The 19,276-nt window shown below is 31.8% G+C and overlaps 2 protein-coding genes across 2 annotated transcripts; both read left to right on the forward strand.

The window, feature by feature from the left end:
- Positions 1-1,192: 1,192 nt before the first annotated feature.
- On the forward strand, positions 1,193-6,269 carry LOC21405333 (leucine-rich repeat protein 1). Its single transcript, XM_024163930.1, has 6 exons — positions 1,193-1,729; positions 3,907-3,978; positions 4,195-4,338; positions 4,780-4,851; positions 4,959-5,030; positions 5,943-6,269. The coding sequence occupies exons 1-6, from the start codon at positions 1,488-1,490 to the stop codon at positions 6,013-6,015; spliced, it is 675 nt and encodes a 224-aa protein (XP_024019698.1). The 5' UTR covers positions 1,193-1,487; the 3' UTR covers positions 6,016-6,269.
- An 11,022-nt stretch (positions 6,270-17,291) lies between these two features.
- On the forward strand, positions 17,292-19,276 carry LOC112091105 (mulatexin-like). Its single transcript, XM_024163941.1, has 4 exons — positions 17,292-17,801; positions 18,025-18,177; positions 18,354-18,359; positions 18,725-19,276. The coding sequence occupies exons 1-4, from the start codon at positions 17,360-17,362 to the stop codon at positions 19,081-19,083; spliced, it is 960 nt and encodes a 319-aa protein (XP_024019709.1). The 5' UTR covers positions 17,292-17,359; the 3' UTR covers positions 19,084-19,276.

Consider the following 19,276-nt stretch of genomic DNA (forward strand, 5'->3'; position numbering starts at 1 on the left):
TAAAAATAAAAATAACGAGAATGATTTTTATGAAAAATTAAAAAATAGTTGAAAGTTATTTTTATTTTTCTGTTTTTATTTTTTAGTACTTATCAATAATATTATAATATAGTAATTAATAAACATGATTTTATTTTTTTATTATACTCAAAACAATTTCTTAAAAAACTAATCAAACGCAATTTCAGAATCGGTCCTAAAATAATTCTCAAAATAATATCATTTTTACTTTTTATTGAAAATAAAATCATTTTCAAACCAATTCTAAACACACTCAATATGTCTCTATTTTCACCTTAAATTTTAAAATGTAACTTATTTTTTCTACGGAATTGTACATACAAACACACTAGAGACCAAATTCTTTAATTTCTTTAAACTCTTGGGGTTTGTTTGGTTCATGATTTAAATCATAGATTATAGTTCTGACGTTTAAAATTTAAATTTTTATGAGAAAAAAATACTATAATAGAATTAAGAATTATGGTTTGAACCATATAGAACCCTTAAAATAAGAGCCCATTTGGTTGGAGGATTTATTCTCTAATTCGAATCATGGTTTATGGTTCGTTACAGTATTTTCTCTCACAAAAAATATACATAAATAAAAAATAATTCTAAATGAATTAAGGTTCGTCTTCCACTACCCATTTTTTTTCCTTGTTTCTGAGCAACTACTTCAAGGAGAGAATAATATATCTTAGATTTGATCTCCAATTAATTTATTTGGAGCAATGGTCACCCCTTAATATATATATAATCTTAAACCAAACTACAATTCAACAATTCAGTCCAAAAAAAAAAGACGTTTCAATGTAAGCGAGGTAAATTTAGAGATGTGTTATGAAGAGATTAAATATGTACATTTTAAAGTTTGAGTACATGTTGCTATGTACTTAAAATTATAATATCAAATTAATTTTTAATAACATATGTAGAGTTTAAGGATATAGAGACTAGGCTTTTTTTGTTTTTATTAATTGTTGAGAAAAATACATTTATGTATTGTCTCACGTGAAAATGAGGCTATATTAAAATTTAAGAAACAAAATAAAAAAAAAAATTTAAAGCTCAGTAGTAAACCCATAATGATCGAAAGGTTGACACCAATAAGATTAAAAAAAAAAAAAGAAAAAAAAGTGAAGAATCAAAATGCAACGAATGGAAATTTTGAGTTAAAAAGCCGCCCACACCCCACGTTTTACTCTTGACATTCCCAAAGCCGATTCCTTTGCCTTTTTTCCCACAACACCCACCAGTTCTGTTCCACCATCACACCTTCTCTCTCTCCATTTTTGACTCTCCCAACCTTTTCTCTCTCATTATTCCATTCATTTTCCCTTCCTCATCCCCCTCTCCTCATTTCTCTTCCCCAAAATTTTCTCTCACGCCAAACAACATTCAACACCGCGCGAAGAAGAAACGAGACCTAGCTCTGCTGATCCTACCGATCTCCGCTTCGCGAGGGAGGTAATCGCTGGTCAACAATGGCGGCGGCGACTCCTGCGACCACCTCGAAGACCTCGGCTTTGTTGTCGATGTTCGCGCTCTGCGTCTCCCTAACCCTAGCTCCGCTCGTTCATGGAAACTCCGAGGGAGACGCTCTTTACACTCTCCGACGGAGCCTCTCCGATCCCAATAACGTCCTCCAGAGCTGGGATCCGACTCTCGTCAACCCTTGCACTTGGTTCCACATCACTTGCAATCAGGATAATCGCGTCACTCGAGTGTATAATTCATTTCTCTCTCTCTCTCTCTATATATATGTATGTATATATGTGTGTGTGTGATATTTGATTGTGTTTCGGCTCGATTTCTTGTGATATTTTGTTTAATTTTTGAACCGGTTCATTAGGACTTGTTTCTGTGTTTGTTTTGGATTTGAAGATGTTTTACTTCTTTGAGTTTGGTCCATTGTCAGCGCGGTTCGATCTGATTGAATTGTCTTGTACTTTGTGGAGGTTGGACTCGATTCGTCCTTTCACTGTTGGAATTAGGTCGTAAAGTGAAATTCTTTTGGATAATCGAATCTTTAGTTAGTTGTGAGAAAGGAGAATCATGTTAGTAATAAGGTCGGGAGTCATAATTAACTTTACAGTTCCTTTCCCTAGAAGTTTGATGAACAGTTAAATTCTGATTTTACACAAAAGAAAAAAAGCTTTAACCCGTGTTTTGAGATTAAAGGCCAGTTGGTAGGTAGTACTATGGGTATTAGAAAGTTTCATAATTGGAAGCAAGGAGATTGTTGCCCAATCTAAAAATTAAAGTTATTTTTGGGGTGCCTTTTATTTTGGCTGTAAATTTTTCAAAAATTCTTTAAGAATTACTTTTTATGGTTTTTACCAAGCGTAAATTTCAGCTGTGGATGGCTAGAATATTGATTTTGGGCTCTAAGAATCACTACCAAATTGGGCCTAAATTTGAGCAGGTTTGCTCTTTTTGATGAGAAGGAACTGTGGAAAATGTTTATTGGGGCTACAACCTTGTTGGGCTAATAGGGACTGATTGGGAAACCTGAGAATTTGAGGATTTTAATTCTTTCGTCCTTAAGGTTTTGGTGAATTGGGTGGTAATGGTTATGCGTTGATGTTTTAGTTTTAGAGCTCTTCTTTTCTTTCCTTTTTTTTTTTTTCCTCAATGTGATACATTTTATTATTTTCTTAAAATTCTGTAGCTATTTATTTTTGAATTTTTGATGATGGTTTTGACTCTATTATATTGTTATGCTTGATATTTGGAACAGTAGGATGCTAGCCTGTGTACAGTCTAGTGTTTTATTTCCTTTGACCTTGAAGGTTTGACCTGTGGTTCACCTCTTCAGCATCGTCCTTGCTGATTTTTCTTGCAACAGATATATTCTCCCTCGTTTCACAGTGCAATATATTTAACTCGTATGCTATTGTGTTGCATTGTGGGTAAATTGAATTCAGATATCCTTTCAGGACACTGTTACAGATTGGGTGTTTTGAGTTTGATGACCTTATAGGAAATGTTTTAAATTTTTTTGTACCTTGTGGTGTGTGAAGATGGTTAACAGAAGTTCTCCTATGGTAAATCATAGTACTGAAACACAATACAGTTGGATGATGAATTTCATCCCCCCCCTCCCTTTTTTTTTTTCCCAACGACGCGCACACCTACACCTAACTTGTGCTTTAAACTAAAAGGAATCTTGTCTGTTGATATAACTTCCCATGTTTTTCTTCTTTGCCTTTTGCTATGTTCTTTGAATTCTGAAATTGGAACTATTTGATCTTATTGAATATTCTATTGTGAAAAGAAGATCAATCCCAAAGTGTTCAAATATGTACAGTGTGCCAAATTAAGAAACTTGGTCATGTTCTTTTGCTTTCATCACGTTTTGAGTATCTCCCATGGGGGCCTTGCGTGTCAAGTTCTCAAAAAAAAAAAAAAAAAAGGTGTTGCAGGTGTCTTTCTGACTCGAAAACAATGCACACCTAAAGAAATGTAATGATACTACTTGGACTGTGGGCTATGGTTAAACTTTAATACATATTTGATGGGCAAAGTGTGAAAATCGGAACTATTGATTATCATAAAATAAATTTATTGCTTTTTGTATTTTTCCTCATTTTGAGGGATCATTTGATCTTTCTTTGGATGTCTAATGAAAATTTTCTGGGACTCCTCCCACCACATAAATATCAGCCTCACAGCAACTTCGTTTATTTGTTTCATATTTTTTAATTGAAATTTAGATTGAGTTAAGATGTTCTTCTAAATTTTCTGCTTCGTTTGATGTAATATCTTTTATGCCACTTGTATCACATCTATTAATCCATCCCGTTCTAAAGTTTTGTTTTGATTAGCTAGCTGTACTTTTTTTTTTTTATGGCTTATGTTCTCTCTCTTCATTACTGACAGTGTCCAATTAATTATATGCAGGGACTTGGGGAATTCAAACTTGTCGGGGTATCTGGTACCTGAACTCGGAAAACTTGAGCATCTGCAATACCTGTATGTTTCTTATCTTCACATTTCTTGATTTTTTTTTCAAGATTTCTTAATTATATGCAGATATACAACTGATGCTTCCCTGCATGATGAGTTCCTGAGTGTGAATATAATCAGTTTGTGTGTTATTTCTGCATGCGGATTTGCTTCTGTATAGCAAGATTTACTGCTTTCAATTAATGTTTGTTGCTGTAAGTAATTTGCCTTTTAATAATGTAGGGAACTTTACAAAAACAACATCCAAGGAACGATTCCAGTTCAGCTTGGGAACTTGAAAGGCCTCATCAGCTTGGACTTGTATAATAACAACATCTCGGGGACCATTCCGCCCTTGTTGGGAAAATTGAAATCTCTTGTGTTTTTGTGAGTACAATTGAATCTAGCAGCTTATCTATATTATACGTTTTTTTTTATTTTTGAGGTTGTGCTCGCTTAGATTTTTATTCATGCTTTGAAATGAATTGATGTTCTTTCCAAAACTTTCTATGATTGCTTGAAAAATGTGTCAAATGATCTGCTTGGGAGCCTAAATTAGATTTCTGAATGAACATGGGTGGGTTTCTGTTCATTCGGTGGGTTTCTTTTATTGTTGCATTTTGCAACTTCTCTAAAGTTGATTCTACTGGGTTCCAGCGATGACAATAATTGGTATTGAACTCTGATTAATTAGCGGTCTTCATATCTTTATGTAACCAAAGGGGCACCCCTCTCGGCTCTCTCTTTATGTCTATGCCGGGTTATGTAGCATTGTTACACTATTTAGTACTTGCTTTTGTCTCATTATCAATTTTCTTTAATTTTCAGACGGCTGAATGACAACCGTTTGACTGGACCAGTTCCGAGGGAGCTCGTTGGTATTTCAAGCCTCAAAGTTGTGTAAGTGGTTCTTGTGAATTCTTTTTTCCCCTCTCTTTCCCAGTCGAAAATATCCTCCTGATAATATTGGTACGCTATTCATGGTCTTGAAATGATCTATTTTCCAGGGACGTCTCAAACAATGATTTATGTGGAACAATTCCGACCACTGGACCATTTGAGCACATTCCATTAAACAAGTAGGTTCTTTAGTTTTTGCTCTCCATTACTATCCCATAGAAAAAGCAATGGCAATTTACTGTTTTATTTTATTTTTGTTCCTACAAAAGGAGGAAGGACGACTTTCTTCTAAAGTTGCACAATACTTCCTGCTTTAATTGGACATCTTTGTGCATGTGACTTGCATATGTGTTCTGGAAAGCCTCATTTTTTCTCTCGTGGACTTCGAACTACCAGTTCACGGTCTTTCTTGCTGTGGCCAAGTTATGCATTCAATATGTTAAATATATGTTTTATTTTAAATTTGTTGCTTCCTCATTCCGATCACCTTCCAACCTTACGATGTTGATTGTAGATTTGTTTGTTTATTAACATAGAAATTTGTATTTGCAATGTAAATTACATCGAAAGCAAAACAATATGTGCATAAGAGTGGTATCGAAGGTAGTGCTATCGAAAAATATTGGGGGAACTTTATTGAATATTTGAGCCTTGTATGGTACGAGAGTTTATAAATGCAACTTCTATTTTGTGTTATGAGCTATTTTGAGCTATAAGCTACTGTTGAATATAATAATTTCTGAATGAAAAGTGAAAGGGGCTTAGGCAATATGTTGGAGCTATTTCGTTTATTTGGCTAATCATGATTATTTGAGTGATCGGTTGTAAAACAAAGAGTTGTGGTGTGAGGACACACCTTAGGCAATATAATAGTCCTCGATTTTGTACGATTATTCAATATATTTGTATGTGATAAACAAAAACCTGTTATCACAAGTACATGAAACTATTTGTATGTTACCACTTATGAATTATACGTCTTAAAATGATGTTCTCTGCACTTCAACATTTTCTCGTCTTTTCATGAAATTGAATCTTTTAAACTGAATATGATAATTTCAAGACTAACTTCTTTTGTTCCATTGATGTAGCTTTGAGAACAACCCTCGACTCGAAGGTCCAGAATTGTTGGGGCTTGCCAGTTACGACACAAACTGCTCATGAAGGAGGATGCGTAAAGGTGCTAAAAATATTGACTCCGCTTTGGGTTAGGTATTTTACTTTAAAAGTTGAAAATGTATTACCTCATATTGTAATGGGATAGGAGATAAATTTAATCCACCATATAAGAATATGTATATCTGACGACACGACAATGTGAATGTGTTCGTAACTGTATTATCGTGTCCTGCTAAGAACGTGTAAGACATGAAAATTATATTTTTACAATATTAGTGAAGAGAACTTCGTATGCATAAGCATGAGCCTCGTTCACGTACATGACAAAAGTCGTAGTTTCTTGCCTTCTGAAAATTGTAGGTTTTGATGTAAAGCTCTAGTTTTAAACTTGGGTTCACTTAGTTCAGGAGGATATCTGTATATTAAAAAAGAAATTTTACCTGTCGAGGTTTTCCAATTTTGGAGTCGGATATAGTCCCTTTTATTCTTTAATTATACGGTTATGAAACTGGAACATGCTAATTTGGGAAGAGATGAGTATCTAGGCTTACCAGAGATGTACGGCAACCTTTTGTTGGTTCTGGTGATGAAAGCTGTCCTATACGATTAAAGGCATTCATTTTCCATTTTTTTATAACAATGTAACTTGGCAGTGGGGAGATTCGAACTCGTCACCTTATGATAGAGTCAGGTGCGAAATTACTATTAGGTTACGTCTACGACAACTATAAAAAGTATGTTTTTGTGTACGAATTGTTAATATTCTAGATTTTTCATTATTATTTATTTATTTTTTGCTCGAACCTGAATTTTCTTTTGTTTTTTTATTTATGGAAAAACAGAGTTTTATTAATAAGCCAGGTCTGCTGTAACATACCCACCTACAGCATTATACACTAATCTTTTGACATCTTAAACTAAACCAGCATCTTCAAAGCATTTCTCCGAACTCGGACCTCTAATGACATTAATAGCATCCGTCTCTCTACCAAATGAACCTCTGACCCATGACTCGCGCCAAACGATACCTTCTCGTGAGGCTAAACACTCGGCCACATGAGGAGAGCAGCGGCCACGCAACCTGCGCGCTAGACAAGCAAGAACCCGAGTTTTCTTAAGTGTCAACACCGAGTCCAAAGTTATGCATTCACATCACATGTCCAAGCAAAACTATATGAAAAATAAAACACCCGTTAACAAAAGGCAACAGTTTCTGTAAAATGTAAATCCTTCAGCAGTTGGATGGATTAAGTTTATATAAATTTTAATCCTACTGGATAAAAGTCAGGATGATTTCAACTCAGAAATTATCTATGGATACATCTTTCAATAGATCTCTCTCTCTCTTTTTTTTTTTTTTTAATCTGAATGGATCTCAATTGAAAGTATTTCATTTCAAGTGTAAGACTAGGTGGCAATATATTTGGAGTAGGAATATTAATATGAAGGCAACAGAATTAATAAGCAATGAGTCAAATGTTAGTTATGCGAATCAAATCCTAATAGTGAACAAATCATAAAATCCAAAGGTCTTGGAACAATATGGTTTCACAATGTCATAATTGAGAGCAGACCAGCCTCGATCTATGAAGGGTTTCTTGAAGAAATTCAGATTGTAGAAAGGCAATTTTGATAAACTGGGTTTCTTTCCCTTGACTAGAGTTTGACAAGCGTTTTACCCATGGAGAGAGAACGTACAATACTTGGGTTAAAAGAACCAGTTAGATATATGTCAAATCTCCTACTTAATAGAAAGTTTGGTTTATGAATTTAAAATCATGATTCATGATTTTAATTTTTAAAATTTAATTTTTTTTGTGAAAAAAAAACACACGAAACAAACATTCCAAAAATGTTCCATAATAAGAAACCATTAACTTTTTCAACTCACAAAAAGAATTTTACCACATAAAATATTATTAAACAATTATTATAATTTAAATAAATATAGATATTGCAAAAAAAAAAAGCCACCTAATATCTAAACATTCTCTCACTTGGCCTATATAACATTATCTAACTTAATGGTTTAATCACAAGAGTTAATTACATATAGGACAAATTACATTTATTCCCTCTGAACTATAAGCGTTTGAATAAAATGCCTCATAAACTTTAAAAATAATAAATTTTCCTCTTGAACAATTCGCCGTTAGCACGAGTCCCCCTTTTCTACCCCCTCGGTTAAATTTTGAACGTTAAGTGCCACGTGAATGACATGTGACTCTCATTTTAAGGGCAAAAAAGTAATTTACTGTGTTGTGTTAGAAATAGGACAAAATCCATTCAAATTTCCCGACTTGGTTCTCGGTTTCTGATGACTTGGTTCTCAGTTTCTAGTGACTTGGTTCTCGATTTTTGAGACAGATCGGAGAAGTTGAGTTGGGGCTTTTATTACCCACTTACTTTTGAGTGTTTTGACACTAACGACATGAGAAATGGCAACCAAAATCGACGAAATCAAACTCCTCCACGGCGAGCGGCGGCGGCAACTTCAAATCCATGCAAATCGGTGAGGATGGCGGCGGCTACTGGTCGGGATTGACTCATTTATGGATTCTGAGTGAAATGATGAGGGCGGTGCACTTCACCACCGTTTGGACTGCGGTTTTTTAAGAGGAGGTGTGGCGGCCATGGAGGGCGATTGCGGTGAAGCTTTTTCGGAGGGAATCAATGACAAACTTTGGGTGGGTCTTGTTCCTCTCATCACTCTGAGTTCATAGAGACCGGAATCACTCCGATCGAAGGTCAGACGGAAAAGTTATGGCCATTAGAAGTTTTAAGTTTTTCAGAACTTCGGCCGGAAAGTGTGCCTTCATCCAGCGGAGTTGGCAGCCGCAAGATGCTAATCAAGACTCGGCTCGACGAGGGCTTTCTGATGAGCCGAGAGATGTCGAAAATGGACGCCGGAATACTTGCCGGAGATTGGTGGTTGTGCACGGGAATGGGAGAGGAAAGAGAGTGAGGGTTGAGATGTTTTTGATCGGGTGAGATTGCCGAATCTATATGGGCAAAATTGTTATTTTAGAATAGAATAAAATTAAATGCTTCAAAGACTTTCATATGGCACTTAACGTTCAAAATTTAATTAAAGGGCAAAAAAAAAGGACGCGTGCTAACGGTGAATTGTTCAAAGAGAAAATTTATTACTTTTAAAGTTTATGAAATATTTTGTTCAAACACTTATAGTTGAAAGAGAAATAAATGTAATTTGTCCTTACATATATGTTTATTATACACGAGTTAGAAAAAATGGACGTCCACAAGTTGTGATAATGCACATAAATCTATAAAATAACCCATAACGATATTTTTATTTTTTGTTAACCACCCATAATCACCCACCCAAAAAGAGTATATTTGAAATAATATTATCTCAATATCTATAAAATAATCGTATTAGTGACAAATTCTCAATATAAAAGTGATCAGTTTGTATAATTACTTCTAATAACAAAACATAAGGGGCATATTATAAAGCTAATCCTTTCTTTTATTGGTCACATCATATATAACTATTAAGGAACAACTAATTAATAAAGATCACAGCAGTTGTATGCTATCATTTCAATAGAATATCTTCCATGCATCGAAATATCAGTTCTATATTCAAAATGATTGTAACGGAAAGTATAATAATGGTCTAACGATAATGCTTTTGTGACACATTAATATATAAACACCGACGAAATATACTAAGATGTATAATGCGCAAATGAGCTCAGAATATCAAAAACATAAAAAATCAAAGAGCTTCAATATAACGTCAATACTGAAATCATGCCCATTCTCTGACATGTTGATTAATAAATGTTTTTGGTAGCAATCATTTTGTTAATGAGATCCGTAATAGTAAGGGTGGTGCTAATGTGCTAGGTGGACACTCTTTATTTGTGAAACTCTTCTTTAACGAAAAAGTTTTTCACATTCACAGGTTTAAAACACTTTGAATATTCGTCATTTTGTTTTTAAAAGAAGACTGCTACGTAATGATCACAATTTTAGCAAGCTAGACAATACCACTGACAATTCTAAGTCCTAAAATGAAGCTCCGTGACCATAACAGTAGTCTCAAATTCTTCTGCAGTAACGTCGACGTTTAGTTTATAAATTTAAAATCATGATTCAGATTTATTCTCGATTTACGTGTATTTTTTTATAAAAAAAAATACTATATTAAATCATGATTCTAATCATGACACGAATCCACTAATTAAATGCACTACGACAACAATGAGAAATTATTTAACATTTTTCTATGAGATTGCTCCTCTAGCTAAAAGGAACAACTAGGCAAATGTTGATTTTTTTGGTATCAATACGTCTAGGAAAATCTAAATAAGAAATATCTATTCACCTTAAAATTGTCGAATATTCTATAAAAGAACATGTGATCTTTCATATTTTACAAGCATCTCAATATTTTGTTTGCAACCCTCCAATGACCCCCTTTTTTAGACTTCTTTAATATTGACTTCTTAAATTTACGCATTATGTATTCCTTTTCTTCAACTGAAAAATCCTAGAGTTACTCCGTATAATCTTCTTCCTTTAAAAATATCCATTTTAAAAAGTGATTTTTATATGCATTTAGGATCTGTTTAGTTCGCTGATTCGAGTTTTTAATTTGAATTAAGATGTGACTGTTTCTGAGAATTTTTTACTGTAGTAAAAAAGTGAGATGTGACTGTTTTTGAGAATTTTTTACTGTAGCAAAACTTAAATCGGTGAAAGCTTTGAGTCACAACAATGAGCTACAGGAAAAAAGTCTCTTTATAGTCATCGTTGTCCTTTTAAGTAAAATTTTTGGCAACAAGTTTGGTCTCATATTACTCGACATTGCCATTTGAGTAGCGTTTCACCATGAAGACTTATTTACACCTGAATCTTTTACAACCTTTCAGCAATTCAACGAGATTCAATACTCCAATATGATCCATTGGTTTCAACTCTTAGATGGTGAAAAGTTTATATCAGAATCTTTATATCGGAATTTCAACTTTCATATGAGATTAACTCAAAAATTAATATTCCAGTTGTTATAATAGCATCATGGGAGCAAAAAGTTTTATAAAATTTTTTTTTGAAATGGATTACACTGAGTTTATCAAATTTTTGGAACCAAACAAACAATTTTGTGGTGTATTTCGGCACAGTTTCAGACTCAGCTCTTCAAGAGCATTCCAAGTACAGTACCGTGTCCAAGGCAGAGCTCTCCTATAAAGTCACATCTCAACTCATAACGCCAATATATGGAGAGAACGGCGACAATGTATGGAGAGAAGAGGAGGGGATACTATTTTCTGATTGGTATGAGAGAGTGAATTTGATGACGTGGCCTTTAGTAATTGGCAACATTTGTCTAGTAGTAGTAGAGCTTTAGGTCCTGTTCATTTCACCGATTTGAGTTTTATTATAATAAAAAACTCTCAGAAATAGTCACATCTAACTTTTTTATTACAGTAAAAAGTTATCCTATAAAGTCACATCTCAACTCAAATTAAAAACTCGAATCAACTAACTAAACGGGTCCTTAATTAATCATGGTTATCAATCAAGGTTTCAAAAAGTTACCCTAGTTTTTGATAAGTTTGCAATTTAAACTCAAATCACAATAAATTTCACAACTAAATACATTTAATTAATTCAAATTTGTCTAACCCAAAAAACTTGAAGTTGCTATGGGTTCAACTATACATTATACATATAAAAGTAAAACGACACCGTATGTCTGAGCACATGCAATATTTTATTTTCATTTTTGTCTTGTTTTAAGCACGGCAGGCCTGAGTCAAGTTCAACCCGACCCCTAAATTCTCGATCTACCACCCACTCGCCCAGTATATGTGGTGGGTGGGTTAGATCTAAACATCTATCAAAGAGGAAATCTGTTGCTGCGTGGTTTTCCTAGCGTATAGGGAAGGTAACAAGGGAATATATAACACTATTTTATTTTTGTCATTAATTTTAAAATTTTCATTTATAAGTAGGATATCTTTGATATTCTAATCTACTAAAATTTTTATGGGATATTTTTCGTATTCTATCAAAATATTTTGTTATGACATATATAATAAAATGACGAAAAATAATGATTATTCTAGTAATTTTCTTTTTATTAAAGTTAAAAAGGGTTATAAAATCTAAATGAAAGGGGGCGGAATTTGAAGCTGGAGTACAGCAAATACGTTTTAAAATGCAAGTAGCATCTTGATAAAAGTGAGATAGTTTGAGGCGGATAAAATACACCATTTAAGCAATTCCATCAAAATAATAGATGAATTTAAATATAAAAAAAATAAATTATCAATAATTTTTTATTTTTTAACTGTTAAATTTATTTTAAAAATTATCTATTATATATATATTTTTAATTAAAAATCTAACAGTGAGAAATTGGCACTATTAGATTTACCGGATAAAGTCATGGAAGAAATAAAAGATGTTATGAGTCTGTTTAGTTCGTTAATACGAGTTGAGATGTAATTTTATGTGAGAACTTTTTACTGTAATAAAAAAGTTAAATATGACTGTTTTTAAAAAATTTTTATTGTAATAAAACTCAAATTATTAAAATGAACGGATCTAATTGTCAAATTTATCAATCACGGAAGACTTTGTCACAGCAACTCAATAGCCGCCTAGCTAATGTAAGAACAAACAATTTAAATATAAAAAAATAAATTACCGGATTCTTTATTTTTAATTATTAAATTTATATTAAAAATAATAGTATATTTTTATTCAGAGATGTACCAATAAAAACTCATACTATTAATAAGTTGACTAATCAGTGAAAGTCATGGAAGAAATAAAAGATGTCATCCATATAGATAAGATTTCTGGTAAGACACTCAGAAAGTGTTTCAGTTAGACACTTGTATAATTATATATGAATTGTATATATTTATAAGTAAATTGTGTATATTTATATAACATTTGTATAATTATGTAATCGTGTATATTTACATGTAAATTGTGTATATTTACATATAAATTATGTATGTTAAGTTATAAGAAACGATAATATATATTAATCATCAAAATATGTATTTTTTATAGCAATTAATGAACACATAGTATGAAAATATGTATATTAATTAATTTATTATATTTCATGTTAAATATACAAAATTTTACATGTAAATATAAATAATTTACGTATAAATATACATAATTTATATATAATTATACAAATACTTAACTAATCAGACATTTTTAAGCGTCGGAGACAATTTATATATATATATATATTTATATATCAGAGGACGCAATAGATATCTTTCGAAATCCGGGAGGATATTGTCAAATTTATCTTTCATGGAAGACTTTGTCACAGCAACTCAATAGCCGCCCTGGCCCACTAGCTAATATAAGAACAAACATTGATTATACACAAGTGGCCAAAAGCCGGTGTGGCGCGCCAATTCTTTAAACACAACTGGCCTACTTGTATTGCTCTATAATCATGAATAAATACAATAATGGTTCATTATTATTTTTGATAGAAAGTCCTGACCAACTAGTAATTAAGGTCTCGTTTATTTTATCAATTTGAGTTTTTAATTTTAAGTTTTTACAATAAAAATTTTTTAGAAAATATCACATTTAATTTTTTTTACTACAGTAAAAAATTCTCTGAACTCAAATCTACAAAGTGAAAGAGGCCTAAAAATATTAAACAGTCATCAACAATCGTTTTGACAAAAAGAATATATAATGAAGACAAATGGCATGTCAAAAAGAGAAGGGAAGAAAAAGCATTGTTATTTTGGACTCTTTAGTAGACTTCTCTTTTTACTATTATTCTCGTGATGAGTGATTACAATAAATTTTATCTACTCTATAATTGAATAAATTTTCTTATATTAGACTATCGTTTTTTTTTTTTTTCGCGTCGCTATAATTAGTTAGGTTAGATTAGTTATCTTTTATAATTGTTAACATCATGTCCCATATAAATATTAATGTTAATTTTATATTTAGTATTAAAAAAATATAATAATAGTATATTGGATATGTTATTTTTATTGTACTCTAATGTATAATGTTAATTCAAATGCTAAATTTAATTTTTACTATAATCATTAAATTTTAAAAGTTACAAAAATAAACTTTTAATTTTAAAATAATTTAAAAATATAAATGTTACAATGATTAAATAAAAAAAATACAATTTTTAACTAATAACAATCTAATGATAAATTTATCGTATACTATATTTAGTGGCAAAACACTACATTACAGAGTGTTTTTACACTCAATAAATATTAAATTTATTATTAACACATTAATTATAAGAATGAGAGGAGAAAAAAAAAAAAAGAAGAATGGCGGCCATATATATTGTTGGCGACCAGTGCTTGGTTGGTTAACGAATGAATCCTGTTAAAGTTGAACAAAAACAAGAAAGGAGGCTGTATTATCCATCAATGAGAGGTGGAGTCTGAGTCAGCTGAAAAGCAAGTGTATAATTTAATTAAAAGATATATTAATCATGAGAGGAAATAATTAAGGTCCCTTCATTTTATCGATTCGAGTTTAAAATTTGAGTTTTGTTATAATAAAAAGTTTTTAAAAACAGTCACATCTAATTTTTTGCTACAGTAAAAAGTTTTCACATAAAGTCACATATAAACTCGAATTAAAAATTAAAATCAGCGAATTAAACGGACCCTAAAGTATCTTTAACTCGCTGCTCAATTATTGTGTCAATGATAAATTTTAATATTTGAGTTAAAAAATCACCACACTTGATGGCATTTTTTGTTCTAAATTTAATACATACTTTATAGTTGATGTAAAATATAACACTAAGTATAACATAAAATAAGTTTTGATATTTAATTGTTATTAGTTGATGTACATTGTATCATTGTAAAATATATTATAATAAGTTTTACAAATTTTAAAGTTTAATAATCAATTTTTTGATGTAAAAAGGTTATTAATTAATAATGACAAATAAATAAATATAGCATTTGGAATAGTATTCAGGATTAGAGTACAAAATAAAAAAAAATATCGAATATCTTACTTTCATACCTTTTAATGTCAATTATAACAAAATCATTATCATTGTATTGGAGCACATAATTTTTTTAGAGCATTCTGAATAAGTTGAAACCTTTCAAAAATCTATCCAGCACGAACTTTTTCACCCAACTTCAATAAAAAAGAAAAATACAAGTTTTAAAGAAAAAGAAGCTAATGCTGAAGCTCAACTCAAAATAAAAATATAACTTTTTAAAAGAATAGCAGACCAAAAATACCTAAAAATTAAGAAAAAGTGAAAAGAAAATAATAACTAATGGATGGGGAGAACCTTTCCATACTGCGGCCAAGTGAGGACAACAATATTGAATTTTAAACACATTAGTCATCCGAGATTAAGGGGACGTTTGTTTCTTATATTCATCTCTAATTCTAAATCGTGATTCATGATTCTTTATAATGTTTTCTCTCATAAAAAATACACATAAAATGAGAATAATTCTGAATCATTATCTTGAAAGAATACATAAACCAAACGTTCTCTAAAAAACCGAAACCTTAATAATTAACACGGTCTGGGACAAGGAAGAGTGCTGGGAATGATGTCTGCATTATCTATATATATATATATATATATATTTCGCCTCTGATAATAATGATGTCTGCAGCTAGATATTTTTGGCTACTGAAGATAAATATGTCTTAATTAGTATGTATGTGTGCGTATATATGGTTTGTCTATGTCGCACTGGTGATGAGATGGTCCCTTCAATGTAACAAGTAGAAAAACGTAAATTACAGTTAAAATGACGTAACATTAATATTAGTGATATATCTATTTAAAGTTACTGTTACATTTCAGGTCTTACATTTTCCTTTTATTTTATGTTAGGGAAACCGTTCTATCAGAGGAATAACCATATATAAATTTCGGTCAGAACATCGATGCCTTTTGTTGTTGTTAAAGGATTCTATGAAAATGGAGCAAAAATTAAGTGAGCAATTACCACCAAAAAATTCGCGTTCCTTAACATACGATAGCTTTGTTGCTTCGCTGTTTCCCGGTTGGGAAGCAATTCTAGCAAAATTATCTAATGTTATTAGCTTTGTTGCTAATTTCCTTAGCATTAATACTCAGATAATTTAGCACTTTCAGTAAAAAATGCACAGTGCCCCTAATGTAAAAGGACCCCATAAATATAAAAGAAAATAGGTCCATAAATAAAAAAGAAAATAGGTCGACAAAACTAACTATTGTGTCTTTTTTCATGTCATTTTAATTATATTGTGATACGTCAATTAAAATAACACGTTAATTAAAGATATTTATTATGTTAATTAAAATATCATGACGTGACATGTTATTATTAGAGAGACACAAAAATAGATAAGAAAAAAAGAACATATGAACCTAACAGATACAATATTGTAAAAAAAAAAAAAACCCTTGGCCCTTGCCACTTGGTGAGATCCAACGTACCTAGAATTCTCGTTGAATGAAGAAATTACTTGGGGAGTGTAAAAAGCGTTAATCAAGTCGTATTGTACGTTTATTATTTAATAATTATAGGTGATATAAAAGAAAATACAAACAGATTAGCAATATGACAAGAAAAAATGGATAACTTAATCCAGCAAAAAGACAAAAAAAAAAAAAGAAAAAAGAAACTTAATTGGGAGCCTTAATTTGAAGCTCAACTCGGATGCCGCGGTTAGATATGGAGTTGTATCTCCGTTTATTGTGGCTGAATTTGGCTTAATAAAATTTGCATATTTTCCTCCAAAAAAAATAGTATGATACAAATATTATGTGCTTCTATATAATTTTATTGTTCAAAATATTGTCCTACCCTAGCGTGGAATTCTCCTGACGAGATATTATCTTCTTTTTATTTAACTTCTCCGTACATTTTTTAGAAGCACTATACAAGTAAATAGTTATTCTGCAACCAAAACATTTAACGCAAATACACAAAAGTTGATCGTCAAACATTTCTACTACCAAAACTATTTGGTTGCCAAAACTTTGGTGGCAGAAAATTTCGGCGATCAAATTTTTTATTTTGTTTTGGTTGAAGAATGTCAATTTTCTTGTACTCAAGTGTTATTATTATTTTCTTTTTGGGGAGGATTTTTTGAAGTGTTACTATCATCACTTTAGAGATAGGTAAAAAAAGGCAATTATTGATACCAAAACAGAAAAAAATAAATAAAGGCCATACGACAAACGGATAAATATTTTATTATTATTTCAAGAGACTGAATAATATATACATGCACAGAAGCAAGCATATTCCACTACTTAGAAACCCTATAAATACCCACTAAATCTCTTTCATTGAGCACACAAACAACCAACTTTTCCTCCTAAAAAAAAAGAAAAAGAAAAAAAACAATGAAGGTGGCCACTCTCACCATCTTATCCACTGTTTTTTTATTTGGTATTGTCTCTGTCTATTGTGAAAGATCCGATCACCATTGTGGACCAAAATATGGCAATCCTGGCTGTTCACAGGGAAGATGCTGCAGCATTCATGGGTGGTGTGGCGGCTCCGCCGGTTACTGTCAAGGAGGAAATTGTGATTACCAGTGTTGGGCTCGTTCTCTACTCCTAAACAATATTGATAATAATAATGCTGTTAGTGAGATCATCAGTGAATCGCTTTTTGATGAAATGTTTAAGCACCGGAAAGATTGCCCTAGCCAGGGCTTCTACAGTTATGATGCTCTCATAACTGCTGCTGCGTCATTTTCCGATTTCTGTAATACTGGTGATGTCGCTACTCGTAAGAGGGAGCTCGCAGCTTTTCTTGCTCAAACTTCTCAAGCTACCACAGGTTTGTTACTATAATTATTATATAGTTTAGGGAATTTTTACAGTTGAAAATCTTCGCTAGTGTTAATTATTGTTATTTTAGCCGGTGGATAAAATCTTTAACAGTGTGATCTACAAGTGTACGAATTGTTGTCTAAGCTAAATTATCCTGTTATTTTATAGGAAGTTTACGTTCGAATTTGTATCTACATATATACATAATTTAGTTGTATGTTGTGCTGTAGGACGAGAGTCTGATTCACTGGATCCATATGCGTGGGGTTACTGTCATATTAATACGACCACTAGTGGCGTTGAGAATGATTATTGTACATCTTCTAATTGGGCATGTGCTTCTGGAAAAAAGTATTACAGTCGTGGACCAATCCAGCTCACTCAGTAAGTACTGATATATACCTCGAAAACAATTACTTCCTTTACAGAAATTGAATTATGAAACATCTTCAAAATTATCTTATAAGCTAAATTTTTCTATGAGAAGTAAAATTATGATTCCTTAGAATCTTAATAGATCCACAGAGCTATGGAACATGGAAGTGTTTTTTGTTGAATAACAATCGTTTGCTAGTTAAAATACGCATGTTGGAGTTTTACTATTATTGTTGTTTTTCATCCATATTAGAAAAAAGAGGATCCTTTTACGGTAGAAAAGCGGTACTACATGTTTCTGACTGTTAAATCTGATTAAAATTACATTAAAATACACAAAAATGAAAAAATGACAATTTTCAGATTTGACGATTGACATATATATAGAGATCTTCCGGTAGTCATTTTCCAGGTCCGGTAGAAATCTCCAAAAAAACAAAGTAAAAGAAGAAAAAAAAAAGAAAAGAAAAAGGTTGTCGTAGAATATTTGTTTTAATTTTTTGTTGGATTTCATATATTTCACATATTAATGATCACACTTTCATACACTACAAGACAACTACGGATTTGTTGGAGAAGCTCTTGGGATAGATTTGATAAAAACTCCAGATTTAGTGGCAACAGACGCTGTTGTATCATTCAAGACAGCGATATGGTTTTGGATGATTCAGCACAACAACAAGCCTTCTTGCCACGATATTATTGTCAATGCCAACTCTGAAACTAGTCAAGTCCTTGGTCACATAATCCATGGAAATTCTGGACAAAAGAGTAGTGATTTAATCACTAATAGCATTGGGTACTACAAGAGGTACTGTGACATGTTGGAGGTCAGCTATGGAGATAACATGAAATATTGGTACGATGAAACTCATTTCTCGGATGTTTCTCACTTACAAATGCCTGTCTACTGAGTATGATATGGAGGAAAAAGAAATGGTGGCTTTCTGGTATTAAACTAGTTTTCTCTATGATGAGAAAGTTAATTATCTGGGCTTTTTGTTTATGTCTATATCGAAGTACTGTATGTAATGTTACAATGGACTCGACTTTCGTTAGTTGAGCTTGTGATCATGAAATAAATAGGCCACCCATGTTTCCCAGCAA

The sequence above is a fragment of the Morus notabilis genome, unplaced genomic scaffold (genome assembly GCF_000414095.1).
Source record: "Morus notabilis unplaced genomic scaffold, ASM41409v2 Scaffold306, whole genome shotgun sequence".
Taxonomy (NCBI): Eukaryota; Viridiplantae; Streptophyta; class Magnoliopsida; order Rosales; family Moraceae; genus Morus; species Morus notabilis.